The 19,164-nt window shown below is 41.7% G+C and overlaps 1 protein-coding gene across 32 annotated transcripts in view; it reads right to left on the bottom strand.

The window, feature by feature from the left end:
• Positions 1-19,164, bottom strand: part of DST (dystonin) — a 419,024-nt gene that overhangs the window by 68,538 nt on the left and 331,322 nt on the right. For 26 of the 32 annotated variants that reach the window (XM_045573100.1, XM_045573106.1, XM_045573103.1 and 23 more), the window contains 6 exons: positions 8,489-8,650; positions 6,775-6,945; positions 3,703-3,869; positions 2,300-2,459; positions 1,760-2,086; positions 1,156-1,240 (listed from right to left, as the gene is read on the bottom strand). In XM_045573100.1, the coding sequence (XP_045429056.1) occupies positions 1,156-1,240; positions 1,760-2,086; positions 2,300-2,459; positions 3,703-3,869; positions 6,775-6,945; positions 8,489-8,650 (1,072 nt within the window). The remainder of the gene's footprint in view (positions 1-1,155; positions 1,241-1,759; positions 2,087-2,299; positions 2,460-3,702; positions 3,870-6,774; positions 6,946-8,488; positions 8,651-19,164) is intronic. The other 6 variants (XM_045573108.1, XM_045573109.1, XM_045573117.1 and 3 more) reach the window with 1 other exon arrangement.

Below are 19,164 nucleotides of genomic sequence, written 5' to 3'. Positions count from 1 at the left end.
TCCATCCCCAGTGTGGGAGGAGCAGGAGGCAGCTGATCAATGATTCTCTTTCATCATTGTCCGCTTCTATCTCTCCCTCTCCCGTCCTCTCTGAAATCAATTAAAAATGTTTTTAAAAACACACAAAACGACAAGTTCTGGCCCAAGAAAGGCCCTTTTCTGGGCTTTAACCTTTCCCAGGATTTCTGGCAAATCTTAATAGGTCCAGAAATGCAAATATGGAAACTGGAAAGGACCACAGTGCCTTCAGTTATGTGGAAAGTATCACGTAACTATGTATGGTGCTTCCAGCTCTCAAACAGTCTGGATTCATATACCGACTTCATGGCCTGAAAACATTGAATTTGTGGCAATGTTCCCTTTCACAAGATACTGGACCCCTTGCTGGTCACTGTTCATTACATGAAAATAAGAATGGAACCTACTTCATAAGATTGTGATGAAAATTCAACGAGTTCACATTTGCTAAGTGTTTAGAACAGTGCCTGGCATATATGTGTGCATATATTAAAAATAATACACTCATCTGCATGATTCCCCTATCTCATTTTCAGACACACACAGAAATTGTGTCATGGGCTTCAGACTTGGAGTTCAAGGCTCTAGATACTATAATGAATTTCTCCAACTTGGTACTTGCCCCCATCATGCACCTCGGCTGAACTGGATAGAGGTCTAGTGAAACTTTCCTAAGCCAAAGGAATTACTAAAACAAGTTAGATTGTAAGCTCAAGCATGAAGGTATGGCACCTGGGTTTAGCCACAGTATGAGTCACTGAATGCAGTCTGTCTTAAAATATAAAAAAAATAATAATATTGTCTACAGTCTATGCGCTCATCTAGAACAACAGCCTTCCGCAAGCGGAAAACCAATGTAACTCCAGCGTCGGCTTCTCTGACCATCTCCTGTGCCACAATGCTTTGTGTCATGAGTAATACACTCAGTTTCCATTAAGAGCTCAAGTGAGATCATGAGAAAAAAAGTGAGATCATATTCCCACCCAACTCGGTCTGTCTTCAAAGTATTCTCCAGAGTGAAGGGTTGGAGTGGCTCACAAATGATAACGTTTTTTGTTTTATCCCCATTCCTAAAACAATGTGAAAGCAATGCTAAATGTTGACTCTAATAATTACTTAATTTGAGAGATATCTCACCTGTTGTGTGTTTAAGTAGTTCTAAACCATTTAGCAATGCCTGATCTACATTTTGTTTTCTGAGTAGTATGTCCTCTTGCAGAACCTAAAAGTCAGGTACCATTTTCATGTGGGGAAAGAAAAATTAAATACACATTAGCATCAGTTAATATCACAGAACTTTTCATTAGGCTTTATAGAGATATATTTGAGTAAGCACCCACATTTTCAAATATTCATTATTATCCCCATGTTTACCCTCCTCTTTCTGTCACTGTGGCCCAGGTCCCAGATTAATCTACCACAACTGACAGCACTCTGTGTTTCAGAGAATACTTAGGGCTCTAGGAAATGAGCTACATAGAGATATTAGAGCACTTGTTAATTATGGGTCTTTGCATATGGCAATAAAATAAGAAGTGAAAAGTGCAAAATCGGCTATTGGATACATTCAATCTCTTTTTTAAGGTAAGTTCACTAAAAGTTATCTGTATACACAAAGTATTTGAGTATAGCGATACACCTACATCAAAACAAACATAAAATAATGCAGAAATAAGGAAGACTCAGAAAATAATGGCAACCAAAATGAAAAAATAAAATAAAATAAAATAAATCAAAATACCCGAAGTTCAGACTGCTGCTCCCACAGACCCTCAGTGCTGTAATCCTGGACTGAGAGCTTGCTCAGCTTGTCATGTACTTCATTCAGCCAATTCATCAGCTCCACTTCATCTTCCCCAAAAATCTTAGCATTACACAAGGCCTGCTGGAGCAGCTCAGACCTGCTGTGACTCTTCTCTTGAATCTCAATGTACCACACTTGAGAGGAGTCTAATTTATTCTGCACCGTATCTTTATCCTCCCTGGAACTCAGAACCTTTAAGGACTGGCCAATGCTAATAGCCTGGTGTAAATGTTTACTGTGATTGATGATGTCATCTTCTAAGGCCTAAATAAAGTTAAAAAAAAGAAAAAAGAAAGAAACAAACAGAATGGACAAATAAAAATAAAAACATAAACAGAATGAAGAGTTGACATTTGAAATGGATTTAATTCACAATGACTCATAAAAAGAAAACAATGCATAACTCAAATTTTATGTCATAAAACCAAGAAAAGAATGGGAGAACTGAATCTTGCTAAGGTGGTAGGAGTATCTTACTTTGTGCTGTGCGATCTGTTCTTCAAGTTTGGACGCTTGGGTACCTACGGGCTCACAGTTTGCCAGCCTCTTTTCGATGGTTGTGAGCCACTCGTTCAGCGGTTCTAAGGTTTCATGGAATTGCTGTGCTACCACCGAGATGCCTTCCAACTGACGATTCCTACAAACACGTCACGATAAAGGTCCTTTAGGGGTGAAGACTGTGTGACATATTCAATAAAAATCTTCACTCTCTTGCTTCTGAATTCTGTTCTAAACATTTTTTTTTTTTTTTTAGAAAATTTCTAGGGCTAAAATTAGTATCTCTCACATTTAAAGAACATGTTAAAATCGTTCTAGTAAATAAAACTGAAGTTGAACAACAGACCAACCTCAAGTGCCTGAATCTTATGAAAGTCTTTAGTAACTTAGTTATAATATTTAAAACAATAATAGTTATAATAATAGTAACAATAGTAAAGTTATAACAACAGTATCATCAATAATAATGACAATAAGATAATATTTATTGAACACATTTTTGTAGGAAAAAGTAGAGAGTATCCCCCATGGGAGGCATTACAGAGAAGGAATAATCTACTGACATGTATTATAGGTCAACACAAAACCTTTAACCTCCTCAGGAGCACCTTATTCTAGGTCCTAGAACTATAATTAATTCTACTCCATTATTCAAAGTCAGCCAAATTTTTCTTTTCACCATTTTGGCTCCAGAGGAGGTAGGAATGTATGGAAATATTCTATCCAGTGTTTCATCGATTTTCAACCCAAAATTTCTAGGTGGCTACACTTTAATGTAGCTACTCCTCAAAAAGTGGTCAAGAGAGAGGATGCAGAATGAAATACAGAAAAGTGGAGTGCAAAGTGGAGCCATGCTCTAGGCTTCCCGGCCTCTTCATGTATGTTACAGCACCATTCACCTGCCTAGTTTCCTAGCTAACTCCTACTACGCCTTTGGAAGATAGCTTATAGCTGTCACTTCCCTGCCCCCAGACTATGTTCTTCCTATTACTTGCTCAAATGACACACTGTATTTTTGCTTTGAAACATTACATTTGTCATTACTTTTCCACTGCTGTAAAACCTACTAGACTGTACCCTATCTGAGGACACAGATGATCTGTCGAGCCCAGTTCTGCACCTGATACATAGCAGACAGGCAATAACTATGTAATAAACAAATGAATAAATTGCCCTCAAGATAAATGTTTTTCTCAAAACAACGAGTTGGGATATGTCTGGCGATTATAAGACACTACCATTAGAGGAATGAGGAGAGAGGTACCATACACAGCCCTTGTTATCTGTGCTCTCATGATAAACATCAGAAAAGTATTACCAAATAAACATCTCTGTTAAAGCCATTGCTTCTCTCACAAAAGATCAGAAGTAGTGTCTGTTACCTTGTTTCAGCTTTATTAAGCAATGCCTCCCATCTACTATCCAAGAGACTCAGTTGTTTCAAAATTTTAACTTTATCTGCAGGTTCTGCTGTGGCAGCAATTTTTTCTCCTTCTCGTTTGATTACCTCTACAGTAGATTTGCGGTCATCCAACAATCTTTGGAGAAGCTTGAAAGAAATAAAGAAAAAAAAGGAATAATTGTATCAACATAAAGAAAAATCTATTCTAGGCACTTTTGTGCCATATATATATATATATATATATATATATATATATATATATAGAATAAATTCACATGCAAAGGATCTGAAAAGTAGAATTTTAAGAGTAACTCATTTTGCTTAATGACTCATTATGATTGTGTCAGACACTGGGTTAGGGGCTTTTCATGGTGGATAAAACTAATATTGATAAGGCCGCCAAACCATTCATTAATAATTTTAATGCAAAATAATGGGGTAGAAGGTGTTGCTTAGCATAACTCCACTGCACTGGTGGTGACAATTTCCCATTATTGTAATGAAAGGGGAATCGTCCTATACATTCAACAATTATCTGTCCCATTAAGACAAAACAGATTATTACAAGTCATTACTGTGTTCAAAACCTTTCCCGGTGTTAAACAGTGCCGTACAGGTATAGGGTGAGACACAGACCAAGCTCACAAAGCTAGTGAGGCAAAAGCAGAGGCTCATGGCTCTTTTTACAGGTGGGGTCTGCTCCTAAAACCCTCCATGAGGATGAAAACCAAACAAAGGCTTTTAAATATCACTCCCTAAAGGAACAGAGGGTGGAATGTATGAGAACGCTCCAAAGCTGACTAAATAAGACTAATATTTCAGGATTTAGCAGCAGAAGACAAAAATTCAGTTCAATTCTAAGTAAATATTTCAAGAAGCCTGGAATGGAATGTTTCATACAGGTGGGCAGAGCTCAGGGCTCCCTTGCTCTTACCTAAACAAGCAAATATTTCATGAGCAAAGCTACCTATGCACAGGCGCCATGTTAACTAACAAGGAGAATGGCACAGGGGATAAAATACCACCTAGTTCCCGGTTTCCTTCATCTGATCCTGACTGATAGATAAGGGGTAAAGAAATGGACAGGCAGCCAGAAGTAATACTAAGCTAAAAGTGCATTCACTCACTTTCATTTTGTAATCAAGACCAATGAAGTAGGAGGTAGAGAAACACATTTAGGAAGAAGAAAAATAAACCCTCTTGACACAGGTTAGAGTCATTATAAAATCAAAGTCCACCAGTAGGTTTAGGCAGTAAAGAAAACTACTTAAGTGGATTACTTTTTTTTTTTTAATATATTTTATTGATGTTTTACAGAGAGGAAGGGAGAGAGATAGAGAGATAGAAACGTCGATGAGAGAGAAATATCGACCAGCTGCCTCTTGCATACCCCCCCGCTGGGGATGTGCCCGCAACCTACATATATGCCCCTGATCGGAATCGAACCTGGGACCTTTCAGTCCACAGACCGACACTCTACCACTGAGCTAAACCGGTTTCGGCATTAAGTGGATTACTTTTGATCAACTTTAATAGCAAAGTCTCTGGCAACTAAGAAAGCCAAATTATCAAATAGGTTTTATTGGCTAAGCATAAGTTCAATAAATCTGGGGGAATTATAAAGATTTAAATTAAATTGTGAATGGTAGGCAGCAGTTATTTTATATATTATATATTTTGAATATTACATATATTATATATTACTAGAGGCGCAGTGCACAAAATTCGTGCACTCAGGGAGGGGGTCCCTCAGCCCAGCCTGCACCCTCTCGCAGTCCGGGAGCCCTCAGGGGATGTCCAAAGCCGGCAGTCAGGCATCCTTAGTGCTGCCCTGGAGGTGGGAGAGACTCCCACCTACACCGCTACACTTGCCAGCCATGAGCCATGCTTCTGGCTGAGCAGCACTCCCTCTGTGAGAGCGCACTGACCACCAGGGGGCAGCTCCTGCATTGAGTGTCTGTCCCCTGGTGGTCAGTGTGCATCATAGCGACTGGCCATTCAGTTGATTTACATATTATTTTATAGGATTTTACTACATATTATAGTAGTAAAATTATAGCCTTTAATTATATAGGATTTTACTACGCATTATATATTATACAAATTATTCAAAAATTGCATAAGTGTTTCCTGTGATGTTTAATTCTTACCTGTAAATATATTTCTAATAGGTTAATTTCCCAATACAAAAGTCTTCAAAGTTCTGAATTTCAAAATTTAATGAAGCTTCTTTATCCATCCCCTTCTTCTTAAGGTTTCATCCAGGAGAAAACTCACCAATGTGTTTTGTTCCAGGCCCCTCCCACATGTCCTTTCATGTCATGGCTGACAAGTTAGTACTGAGAACATCACTAAGTGCTAACTAAGTGACCAGCACCAGTGGGAGCACAACTGTATGTGAGATCCCAAATAGACATCACCTCTCTACTGAGTGTGTCTTTCCAACTTGGTCCTTACTGAGTGTCAAAAGATGTAGCAGCACATTCATCAGCATATGTGAATCAAATATTTGCTTCTTTAGCATAGGCTGAACCAGCCCATATTTAATCTATACCAAAGGCAATTTCATATGCCCAACCTAATATATAAAGGAACGGTGACACTTCTGTCCAAAGTCCCCTTCTTCCCTGACTTCTCTATTTAAAACTGCTCACGCACACACACACACACATCCTTTACTCTAGCATTTCCTGTCCCTCATTCTTGTTATTACTTTCTAAGTTTTATATCCCATGCCTGCTTCACTTATCACTTGCTAACTTATCACAATTTACTCATTTGTTTTATTGTTTCTCTCTCCCTGTTCCTCCTGTCCCACAAAACCGTAAACTCGGTGAGGAAATTTTATCTTTTTTTATTTGGTGATATAGCTCCAGCACCCAGAACAATGCCTTGATCCGAGGCACATGGTTCCATAAATATTTGTTAAGTGGACAACAAAATAATGTCTAGAACATCAACAACCAGTTAGCTAAGATAATCTATTAATATAAATAGAGTTTCATTATTAATGTGGCACAGGAAACACAATCCAGAAGCATCACTGACTTACCTTTTGCTCTTGTATCTGGGCCTTCACCACTTTAAACTCAGCTGATGGTGGCTTCTGATTGGCCACAAGCTCCTCGGTGTCCACCATCCAGCTGAGCAGGGACTCCAGGGCATCCTGGAACCTCCCGCAGTGCAGCAGGGCCTCCTGCAGCTGGGCTGCTCGCTGAGCCACCTGCAAAGTGCCAGTTGGTCCCACTTATTTACTAGCTTAATGAAACAACGAAAGTGCCTACCGGCCACCACTTTTCATGTTTATCTTCCTATTTGGTCCCAAATTTTCTTTTCTTTTTCATTTAAAGTCTACCCAAAGCATAGACAATGGAAGGGTTGGGGGGTAGAATAGCATCAAACTTTGGCAAATAAGCCAAGAAGAGAAGGCTACCATCATAAACAGTCAATGTAAAAGACAAAACCTTTGTGATTTTGGAAATATCCTATGCATTTATGATTAGCAATGAATGACTGAATTATTTTCAGGCTGCTGAAAGAAACAATGCATTAGTCACTTTTATTAGTATCCTTGGGATTCATTTTTTTTTTTTTATTTCCTACTGATGCATATCAGGGATAATGATTAAAAAAAAAAGACTATGATTTTAAAATAATGATTATAACAGAGAGAATGAGAATTCTTGTTTTGCTAGGCAAAATAACTATAAAGTATCCCATTAAATTCTGCTGGCTCCAAGCTCTGTGCCCTTATTTAACTGACCAGGGCCTTTGTCTTCTGGTAAATGGAAATCTCTAGGCCCTACAATACCCTACTGCCCTTCTCATAGATCTCCTTTTTGTACTAAAGAAGTAGTTGGCAAGATATTTTAAGCACCATGGAATATATTTTCATCTGACACTGCATTCCAATTGTGTTCAAAGTGCACTACAATATGAATCCGACTTCAAAGAATGATAAATGTGGGTTTGAGACCTGGCGATGCTTAAGATTTCAATGCAGCAAAATTTGTGTGCAAACCATCACCACCACCACCACCACCTGACAGGCACTGCCATCGAATCACAATTTTCTGGTAATTTATGCCATGGGAAGATCTGCTATTGTGGGTCAGCATTATTTCCTTAAGATATCAGAGCGTTATTTCCCACATGGGTATTTTTTTAAAGGTGGGAATCTCTACCCTATACATAAAATAGTATTTGCTACTAATGGTCTATCAGGAGGGTGGCAACCCTTAGTCCAGAGCAGACAGACAGGCATAGTTGCTTTCACTCGCACAGTGTGACCTATTAGACGGTGAAATTTGTTGCTAACGTTTGAAAGTTAGAAGATTTCACTAAAAAAGGGAGATTTTTCCAGGTTCCTTGAAAGCAAATATACTCTTTGGCAACAGTGAGCATAGAACCTCAGAAGGCAATGCGTTGCTGGAGCTAAGTGGTTACTGTACCTTTAAAGGTGCATGAGGTCTCTCAACACAAGACAGTGTCACGGGCCACCTGTTATTACACCTGCACTATTGTGTCTCTATCAAAGTCAAGATAATGACAGGGAGAGGCCCTGTTTCCTCCAGCTGGCTGCTTTCGCTTCTGCTTCCTCACAAGCCCGGTAGGCACTGGAGTCTGCGCCATCCAGTTCACAGCAATATAAAAAAAAGTGGACGTGTTTAGGGAAGTCTGGCTACTGTAAATATGAACTGTGGTCACAACAAATGCTGGTGACTGATAACAAACAGAAAGGACGGCGAAGGGGAAGACAAAGTTACCTTCTTATTGAGAGTCTTCCACCTGGCATTGACATCGTCCAGGTCCTGCTCCAAAGCTTGGGTGCTGGTGCTGTTCGCAGCACTCTGAATAAGGCCCTGGCCCAACCAGTTGACATCTTGCTGTTTAACCTGCAAGGGTTCAATCTCTTCTTTTTGGAATACCTGCAGTTGGAAGAGCAATAATCATATGAGTTATATGACCTAATAACCACCAAATATAAACATTTTTTCAGTGATCGGATATCAATCACTAGAGATAAAGATAATTTTTGTTGCGTATTTGTATCATAACAACCTCATTAATAAGAGTCGTGAATACAAAACAATAGTCTAAGTACATTTAATCAGATTACCTATAAACCCAAGAAAACAGTGCATGTCCTCTCTTTATTGTTTCATTATCATAGCACTAGAAATTTCCTATCATTTCAATTTAACTATAGTATAAAAATGTATGAAAAATGCTAATGAACAAAATGATCAGATGGGTCCAAGATGAACCTATTTACTGGGCAAGGGCTCTTACAGGCATTCTTTAAGAATGCCTGCTGTTAGCTGGAATTAAAGTTTGATGAATCACTGACAAGAAGATAAAGTAATCCACGATGCTAATCTATGACTTGCCAGATGGGCCAAAATACAGGGATAGGAAAAGAAAAAGTGGCTTAGGCAAGCACTGCAGTAGTATGTATCTCTAAACATCTAGCCCCCTCAATGTCTATCAAGATGCCAATAGGCTTGCAGGAGGCATGGAGACCTCACTCCTGGGCCTGATCACACATACCACCAGCACAGCAACTGTGGTTATGCTTTGGTCACGGCCTCCCCTGTCAGCAGCTGTCCAGAACTGCCCCCCGAAACCCGACTCCTCCTCCCATTCAACTTATGGTCCCCGGTTGCCTGCCAGTAACTGTCCAAAGAACTAATGTGTTAGAGCAAAATGCAAGCTCCATGGAAGCAGAAAGTTCTCTTTTCCTTATAATAGTTTCATGCCCTGGACCTCCCATAGTACCCGACATCCAATATTGTACGTGATGATTATTTGCCAAATAAACATCAGTATAGAAAAGTAATATTATGTCTTAGAATGAATGATATAACCCCTAAATAGATAATTCTAACTGGGGGGTGGAGGGTAGATCAACATTTTCATAGACAATATAAATGTTTTTTAATACATAAGTTAAAGGATGTCATAAAGACAGTAAGTTAATTTAACTCAGAAAGGAAAGTTCCAGCTAAGATATTAAGGTGAGACAAGGTCTAGTGTTCTGAGCTGTTATACTGTAGGGCACTATACAAATATATCAATAGCCCAAGTGAACAAACAGTTAGGCAGAACATATGAAGAATAACAAAGGCAAATACCAAAACAGTACTTAGGATGAAATTCAGGCACAGCGTGGAAAACAATTGTGAAAGATACAGAGGCTGCAGGAGACAAACTTTCTAGATTCTGGCCAAGGCCCCAAAAGCAGGCTACTTCCGTGTTATTGTATGACTGAGTACATTAAGGAACAGCAAACAAATAAATGGTCATTTCCTCCAGAGTTCCCCTCCCATATAGACAATTTCCACACTGGAGAACTGTCTCTGTATAACAATACCATAGTCACTTAATCAAACAAATTATAAGAATTCCCCAAGTCACTGAGGAACAAAAACACAAGCTTTCGTAAGTTTTTAAAAGGCATACATTTCCTTAATAAGGCATTGGAAAGTTGAGACAAGGTGGTAAAAATAGAGTTTGGTGCGGTATTATGATTCTATTTCTTTTCCATACCACTTTCTAAGTTACTACTCCTATGAATTGCTGTGGATATGTTTGACCACACACACACACACACACACACACACACAGGAGGAGGGACTGCTACATTCTTAAGCCCAAGAACTTGTCTGGGAAAAGTTCTATTCTCCCACTCAGATAATTTCCAGGACAAAAAAAAAAGTTCATCCTAATATAATGTTGCAGTAAATGGCCTTAATCTCTTTCTTACCTTGGTTTGAAAGAAATTAATTTTAGAGTTGCCTATCAGAGTAGGGCCAGGTGAGTCTGTGGTAATTTTCTGAGGCACTACAAAAATACATTGAGGGTTATAAAAGTTAACTACTAAAGAACCTATGCACTCCTAAGAGCCTCATTACTTTCTACCAATAAACTGCAAGATCCTTTACATAGAAATGTACTTAGCCAAGCTTTTACACTAGCATGTCGTTTAAAGCATGCTCCGGGAAAGGGCATCGCTGACTCGAGCAATCATTTCATGGACTGAGAAGAGAAACTTTTCTGAAACTATCCAAATCCCTTATCTCTCTGTGGTAGCAAAATACTTACCCAGGGAGACTTTCTCCCTCATCTAGTCCATAAGCACACACACAGAGAGAAGCTTAAAATAAAGTAAAATTATCTCTGAGGCAAAGTTTACCAGAAGAGCTCAGGAAAAAAAAACTACCAAAATAACCAAACTTCAGTCTAAGTGGGAAGAAAAAAATTACAGGCCTGACCAGCAACCTCTGCTGATTACGGGGCTGCACCCTTCCCTCTCCTACCTCACTCACCACTCACAGGGAGTCAGACGCTAGCTGTCTAGGCTGCAAACTACAGCACAATGCAACTTCTCTGCTTCCACAGGCAGAGCTACTGGGGGGAAACTTGCAGCACATTTTAAGACGTCCTTAATTCGAGTGGAGTACTTCGCAGACCACAACAATATAATGTTGTGTTTGTACCTTCATGACTAAGCCTGTTCAAGCTTAATAAATCCAGTGCTACTGCCCCTAAATGGCAGTGTCTTAAACCACAATTTGTGTAAAAGCTGAATGCTCACATAAATTCACAGTGGAGGCATTCTGAGTGATGGCACACAGCCACCAGCTGCACAACCAATAGCAGGACTCTGGGCAGCTGGGAGCAATCATTCCCGCAACCCCCCACCCAATTCGTTTGCAGTGATGATCCACTTATCAATACCTGGCACCTCGGAGGGCACTCGTCGGCCCCACCCCCAGAGGAAACACCAGCGACCACTTGGGAACAGAAGCACACAATTTGGCAGGCAGCGTGTCCCGTTTCTGGGAGTTACCTGAACTGACGGAAAGCCATTACAGACCGTGTCCAATACTCCTGCCCGGACCCTGGTTTTCCGGGGACCTTTCTTTCTCGCTGCTCTGAATTTCGGGGAGCACTTCGTAGGGGCCACCTCCATCTCCTGGGCAGAAGGAGGGGCCTCCACTTCTTCTTTAGGTGGAGGGTTCGATTCTTCCGAATCGCATCGTGGTAACAGGGACACGTTTTCTTCCAAGCTTCTGCCTCCACCATCTACGTGATTTCCCCCCAAATCTAAATGAGAGAGCCCCAAGTCTTCAGGAGAACCTGCCACACACTCCCTGCTCTCTGCTGTGATGGGGAATTCTCCCGGTCTATAGGTTTTCCCTTCCCCTCCTGGGTTAGAGATACGCTCATCTTCTCCATCTCTCATTAACGGGTCACCCTTCACAGAGGTCTCCCCCCAATCATCCTGCAGGCAGCAGTGTTCACCCGGGATTTCCCTCCCACCATCCACACCAGTGGTTTGCTCCAGGGGAGACATGCCACGTAAAACCATTTGGAAGCTCTCATCAGGGCGGGCGCTTCTACAGGAAAGCAAGGGGACTTTCTGTTCGCTAACGGGGTGGGCAGGAAGCAAGGGTGCATGCTGTTCCGCTACATGAATGTCTTCGGCAGAAGACAAGCTTCTGATCTGTGACTGGTCCCCGGTTAAAATGGCCTGTTTTTCCTCCCTCTCGGCCGGAGGGCTGCACAAGCCAGAGTCGTCCTCCTCCGACGTGAGGGAGTTCGTCCCCCACCTGCCCTTGCTGGCCTTGCCAACCGCGTGGGACACATCAGCCGGTTCAACAAAGGAGCTTTCGCTTTTGTTCGCATAATCCATAAAATTGGCCGGGACAAACATCCTCCAGGACCGTCGATGCTCTTTCTTTTCGGCGTGAGACTTGGCTTTGGGCAGCCCCGTGGTTCGGATGATGTCGCTGTTGAGTTTGAGCGCATCGAAGATCATCTTTTCATCGAGGGTGTGGGCCTCCCGGCCCCTCAGCTCAAACACGTTGGAAGAAGCCAGGGCACCGTTGGAGCATAGAGAACTGACATCCAGTGTCCTGTGACTGTAGGGCAAAGTCCGGTCTCCGAAATGCCTGGAAGCCAGGCTGCCTTTTGAACCCGAGTCTATCTGTTCATTTAGCCTGACGGTGTCATAGATGGACCGCTGTGGTACGTAACAGTCTTCGATGTTCAGGTCCTCCTCCTCCTCACCCTTCCCTACACACGGGGGATTCTGACGTAAACAGTCTGGTCTGCTGAGTGGCTTCCCCATCTTGTGGAAAGTTAAAGCAAATATTGCAACTCTTGAGACAGAAATTAAGACGTAAGGCAAAGCATCTCTCGAAAAAGGGATGCCTCTGCACAGAACTAACTATACAGTGTCTCGGCATAAAGACACATGCTCAAATAACGTGTGCCATAATCTATGAGGTGGTTAAGGTCATCATCAGTGCAACAGTCTACATGCAACTATCCTTGTAGCTGGTCGTTTTTAGAATGATTCTAAAAAAATAAAGTGCATCAAGAACACGGAGCAGAAACCACCTAACCAACCGACCCCCCAGTCCCCACAGTTCCCTTTCACATAACTCCAAAAACAACAGAAAAACAACAACAAACATACACTCAACAGTGGCTCAAACAGTCAGAACATTCCATTGTCAGTTCATTTCCCTTTTTTAGTCTAATTTTGCATCCGAGATTTCCAGATTAAAAATTTCCAAGGGAGCAAGCATTTCAGCGGGCTAAATGCTAATTTAGGCAGCAGCGCTCTGGTTAACTGTAAATCCACTTAAAGACGGCTTACACAGCTCTATCCCCTGTATAAATAAACCATGCTTCAGAGACTTAAAAGACAAACACGAGGACCACGTACTATTGTCAGATCAAGGCACAGAACAGATCTTCCGAGAAAAAAAATCAGTCTAAGGTTGCAAGAAAGTTAAAATCTTTCTTTTGCCTTTTTTTTTGGGGGGGGGGGGGGGTAAGTAGCTATAAATAATCTGGATTCAAACGGCAGTTTTTCTTCCCATATTAAGCTTCTTTGAGGCTAATCAGAACTACCCAAAGGAGGGACAGGGGGAGAGAAAATTCGACTTTTGGACAGCCGGGCCAGGACAATCCAGCGACTGTTTAAAGTAAACAGTTTAGAAAGCATGGTGTTCTAGAAACTCTCCTTTAAAAAAAAAAAAAAAAAAGCGCAGTTTCCAGAGTCTTATCTGATGCTCCTTCGGAAGGCATATTCCACCTGAGGCAGTTGCATGAGGCAGTTGCAAGCAGCGAGGAAGAGCTCCGAGGTCACTCTAAGGCACAGGCAACAGGCAGCGTCATTCCCATTCCAGCCGGGAGCCCGGACAGGTCTCAGCCTCGGACACCGACCCGGGGCGGCCGCAGGTCGCCTCGCATTTTAGCTGCAGCTGCGGAGAGGCAGGGGGGTGGGGGGCGGAGGCAGAAAGGGAGCCCCGGCAGGGAGCTCCGGCGCTGTCCCCGGTTCCCAGCTCCTCAGGGCAGCAGGGCCCCCGGCGGCGGCGGGGCGGGCATCCTCCCGAGCCGGGGCGCTCCCGGGACCGGCCTCACTCCCTGGGGGCAACATCGGCTCCCGGTCCCTCCGCCCGCCGAGCGCTCCGGGCGCGCAGCTCCCGCCGCTCCTCCTCGGCTGCCAAGCCCGCCTGTGCCTTCACTCCGCAGTCATCGTGTCTTTGACTCCTCGCCCCTCTCTCCGAGCCGGGGCAGCAGCAGCTTCAGGGGGAGGAACCTAGAGGCCGGGAGGCTGCAGTGCAACAGCTTGCTGGTGACATCAGCGCAGATCAGACCCGCTGGGGAGAGTGGGGCAGCTCGGGTTCAGAGTCGCCCAGAACGCACCACCTAGCTCCGAGCAGGAAGGGAGAGAGAGGAAGGGCTCGCAGAGGTTGAAAGGCCGGTGCTCATTTGAATATTAAATGGGTTGAAAAAGAGCTAACAGGTCCCCACCCTTCTGCTGAAGCCACTCCCTCACACAGTTGCAAGACTCCGTGTTAGTATCTGCCCCGTGCGAAGGGCGGATCGCTTTGAAGTCAGAGTGTTGTGTCATTCCTTTTTTAAAAAGCCCAAGTTCCAGTCTAACCGTTCTGCAGCGTAAATTATCCCCGTGGCAGGGTGCCCTGAGCACCGCTGACATGAATATTAGTAGTTTCTAATAACCATGCAGCCCTCTTGAGGTTAACAGATCAAGGGCAAGTAAGTGACTCCAGATATTTCATAAACAAAATCACATGCACAGATTTTTATCTACTGAACAAACACACTCTTAAAATACTGTTTGAAAATAAATTCAGCAAACCAGGCCTCAGCCCTGGGTGGAGGGGGACTAATACTCTTATTTAGATAAAATACAATCTACCCATCCTTTATTTTACAAAATAAGCAACATTGCCAGATTAGCAGACAGAGTAATAGGTGAAGGCAGACTATCTTTTCTCAGTCTCACAAGATAATAATTTGTACATAAAACTGCACTGATCCCAAGTGAAGAAGGCAGCTCTGGTAAAAACAACCTTATGTTTTCTCAAACTTTTACAGAAAAGACACCGGACAGAACTTTTGTTCCTTTACTGAGAAAACAACTCCAAGACTATTCTTACAAACCTAAAACTTAAATCTTTTTTAAAAATCAGTGCATAACCAGACTCTATAAAGTAAGCACACCTATTCAACAATTATTAGATACAAGTCAGTATGTGGTCATCAAGTTGAAAAAATATATTAAAAAATACCCATCAATATCACACTATCAATTCAAGGCCCATTTTTCATAAACAAGAAGGGAAATGTTTCAACAAGCACTAGATCCTGAGGAGTTAGAGCACCAGGCTGCTCTGAGGTGCTGACAATAAGAAAAAGAAAAACATGCACACACATTACCATGTCTGAGCAGTGGGCTGAGCACTAGGCCAGGAATTAAGAGAGACGAAGTTAGTCCCAATTGCCACTATCTTTCTTGTTGTTGTTAATCCTTAGCTGAGGATGTATTTCCCCTTGACTGAACCTGCAGTCCAGGTACATGCCCTTGACCAGGAATCTAACGGGAGACCTCTGGATTTGAGGGCCAACACTCTAAACATTGAGCCACAGCGGACAGGGCCCACAGGCCACTATCGTGACAGGTAAGCCTGTAAAGCTACTTATTCATGGCGATATTAATATACAACAGTGAAGTTTCCATGAAATGTGAATGAGTGCCTTTCTCTAAATACTCTGAGAACTTCTCATAAGAATGGCCCTAGCTCAGTCTACCTTACACTCCAACTCTGAATCATTAGTACAATAAGAAGAGCAACGTGTAACCTCACATTTGAGGTGGACAGTACGTTTTAAAAACTACAAAGGTAATTCATTCATAAGTTCAACCATTCATCAAACAATGCTCACTATCTACCAAACCCCATGGCCAGCACTGGCAGACACTGAGACAGGGGGATGAAGTGGCACTGTCCTTACAATGGAAAATCTGAGTGACAGAACACAGTTTGGAAGTAGGGAGTGCTGTGAAAAAATCCTCTAGTTGATCATGTTTAAGTATATGCTATTTACCGAACAGCTAGATTCCTATTTTTTAAACTGATTTTGACTAATTCTATAAGTGATAATGCTAATACATTCTGATTCAAGTTAAAATGTGCACTATTATACTGATATTTATGACAGCAGTGCACGCACACACACACACACACACACACACACACATATCTTATTACTTGAAACCATATTCCAAAGACGTATCTAGATAACATGAAAGAACTTATATTTAGAACAGAATTGGACTGGTTTACCTTTCCCTCCCAAATTTGGTTTACACAGCTACTTTAAATATTATTGTATCTGATGTTAATAAAAATCAAGATATAATAAATTGTGTTCATTATTAATCATGATAGCTAGATCTCTCACATTTTCATTAGAAAAATATACAATGAATAAAATGACCGAAGTTTTTCTGAAAAACTGCCAACACTATTATTTCATACAATGTTAAATTTTCTCAATACATTACTTACTTTACATAGCCTACTAGATGGGATCTAGCTATAGTAACTTCTAAAGCAAGATGATCTTGGAAAAGTATGCAAATACTAATTTACCTAATAAAAGAGTAACATGCAAATTGACTGTACCTTCACAACACCCACCAGCCAATCAGGAGTGAGTATGCAAATTAACTCAATAAATATGCCAGGGTAATTTGCATACTCAGGCAGGAGTGGATGGGGGTGGGGGAGGATGTTTGTGTCATCACCATGGCGACAGCACAGGTGTACTATACCACTCCAGCCCCTCCAGGCCTCTGGGCAGTGTGGGAGGGCGGAAAGGCAGCTCTGGCCAGAGCAAAGGCACTGCCGGCAGCCAGTGGAAGGAAGCCCATTCTTGCACAAATCTTTGTGCTTTGGGCCTCTAGTTAAATTATATGGAAAAACAGAGCATTTGTTCATTTTGATATTTGCAAAGTTAAATCTTTCAAAAAGGAATTCCCTCAAAAATCTTACCACTAAGTACAACATTGTACTTCACAGAAAAGTTAAAAGGCTAATTTTATCAACTAAGACATGTTGATAAAAAGAATTTAAAGCTGAAAAAGTGGAGTTATTAAGAAATCCAATGTGTAATAAGGGGGAAAAGGTTTGTGTGAATAAATACAACATTATTCATGAAAACTGACAATCTGGATTAGATTGAAATCTGGATTAGAAGCCAAACAAGAGATATCTGTGTGTTTTTTTGCTATGAGTATAAAAATATGCCTTAGGAGCAACAATTTCTCTTATTCTTTCTAATTCTGATAGGCCATTTGCTAATGAAAACTGAAAACATCCTATATTTTTAGTTTTCAAACTAATACACTTCCTCACAAATGGCTAAAAGGGTTTATGAAGATAACCATCAGATGAATATACAATAGCTACTTAATATTTCAGTGGAAAATTCTTATATTTTATAAAAGTAGGCTATTTATACTCCATCACAAAAGCAAACAAATTCAGAACCTCTTAATGGATTCATTGTCTGATCTTGATGGAAAATATCCTATATAATAAAAGGCTAATATGCAAATCAATCCCTTGACCAGGAGTTTGACTAGGAGTTCAAAGGGGAATTTGACCAGGGGTGGGGCCAGCAGGCCAACCACTCATGGTTCTTCCCTCTGATCAGTCACCCCATCAGGGGCAGAGCCAGTCCACCAACCCCCTGCAGCCCCTCTACCTGACTGGCCCTGGCTGATTGCCCCCTCCCCCCCCCCTGACCTGGACCGGGGGTGGGGTCAGACAACCAACCATCCATGGCCCCTCCCCACAGTGGGCCCAGCCTGATCCGCCTGGATGCCACCCATACACAAATCCGTACACTGGGCCTCTAGTTTTATATAATAAAAGGCTAATGTGAAAATTGTCCCCATTGGTGGGAGTTCAACCAACCGGGAGTTAGATGTGTGCTGATCACGATGAGGGATGAGGGAGTGGCATGAAACAAACGAAGGCCCCAAAAGGGAGACCCTAGCTGACAGCCACTAGGGACCTACCCATGCACAAATTTTGAGCACTGGGCCTCTAGGCTTTAATAAGCACTTGCTATTCTCCCTATAAGTTACTACAATACTACTAAGACTATGTTTTCCCCCCATCTTCAGATGATGGTGGATAAAAAACATTTTCTGTCTATAACACAAAATAATTCTATAGGTAATTATTAATTAAAATATATGCACATGTGCATATATAACTTCTAAAATTGATTTTTTAAAAATATATTTTATTGATTTTTAACAGAGAGGAAGAGAGAGGGATAGAAAGTTAGAAACATCGATGAGAGAGAAACATCAATCAGCTGCCTCCTGCACAACCCCACTGGGGATGTGCCCGCAACTAATGTACATGCCCTTGACCGGAATCGAACCAGGGACCCCTTCAGTCCGCAAGCTGACGCTCTATCCCACATGTGTCAAACACAAGGCCCGCGGGCCAAATCCGTCCCGCCAGGCCTTGCAATGTGGCCCGCACAGCGCTGTCATCACTGCACTCCGCTGCGTTTCCATCACAATGACAGTTTATGACTGTTCAGTAAACCATTCGGCCCGCGATTTAGGCTGGATTTTAGATTTTGGCCCCTTCTCTGATTGAGTTCGACACCCCTACGTCTATCCACTGAGCCAAACCGGTTTCGGCTAAAATTGATTTTTAAAAAGCCATCCAGCAAACAAAACCAATATACATAGTAAAGATCCCATTTAATTTCCTTCAGATTAACAAAAAAAGAATCTGAAAACACTTTTCATGTTAAAACACTGACAAAAGAAATAAGTAATCTTGAAATTAACACAAAGATATGTACGGAACAGTCCGTGAGCGCAGACATTTTCTCTGGTATCCTGGTTCTTGCACAGCTCCAAAAGCTTTTTACTTCATTTACAATCCCAGCATCTGGCTACCCTCGGCTATGATTTCATGAATGAGTGGAAACTTACATAAATATTTTAAAAAATAAAACAAAAAACCTATCAAATTAACAACAAAGCAAATTCTTTTCTGTCCCTCTTACACACACAGACATA

The sequence above is a fragment of the Pipistrellus kuhlii genome, unplaced genomic scaffold (genome assembly GCF_014108245.1).
Source record: "Pipistrellus kuhlii isolate mPipKuh1 unplaced genomic scaffold, mPipKuh1.p scaffold_m20_p_5, whole genome shotgun sequence".
NCBI classification, from domain to species: Eukaryota; Metazoa; Chordata; class Mammalia; order Chiroptera; family Vespertilionidae; genus Pipistrellus; species Pipistrellus kuhlii.
Note: the sequence above shows the minus strand (reverse complement) of the source record. Positions and strands in the feature narration are given on the sequence as shown.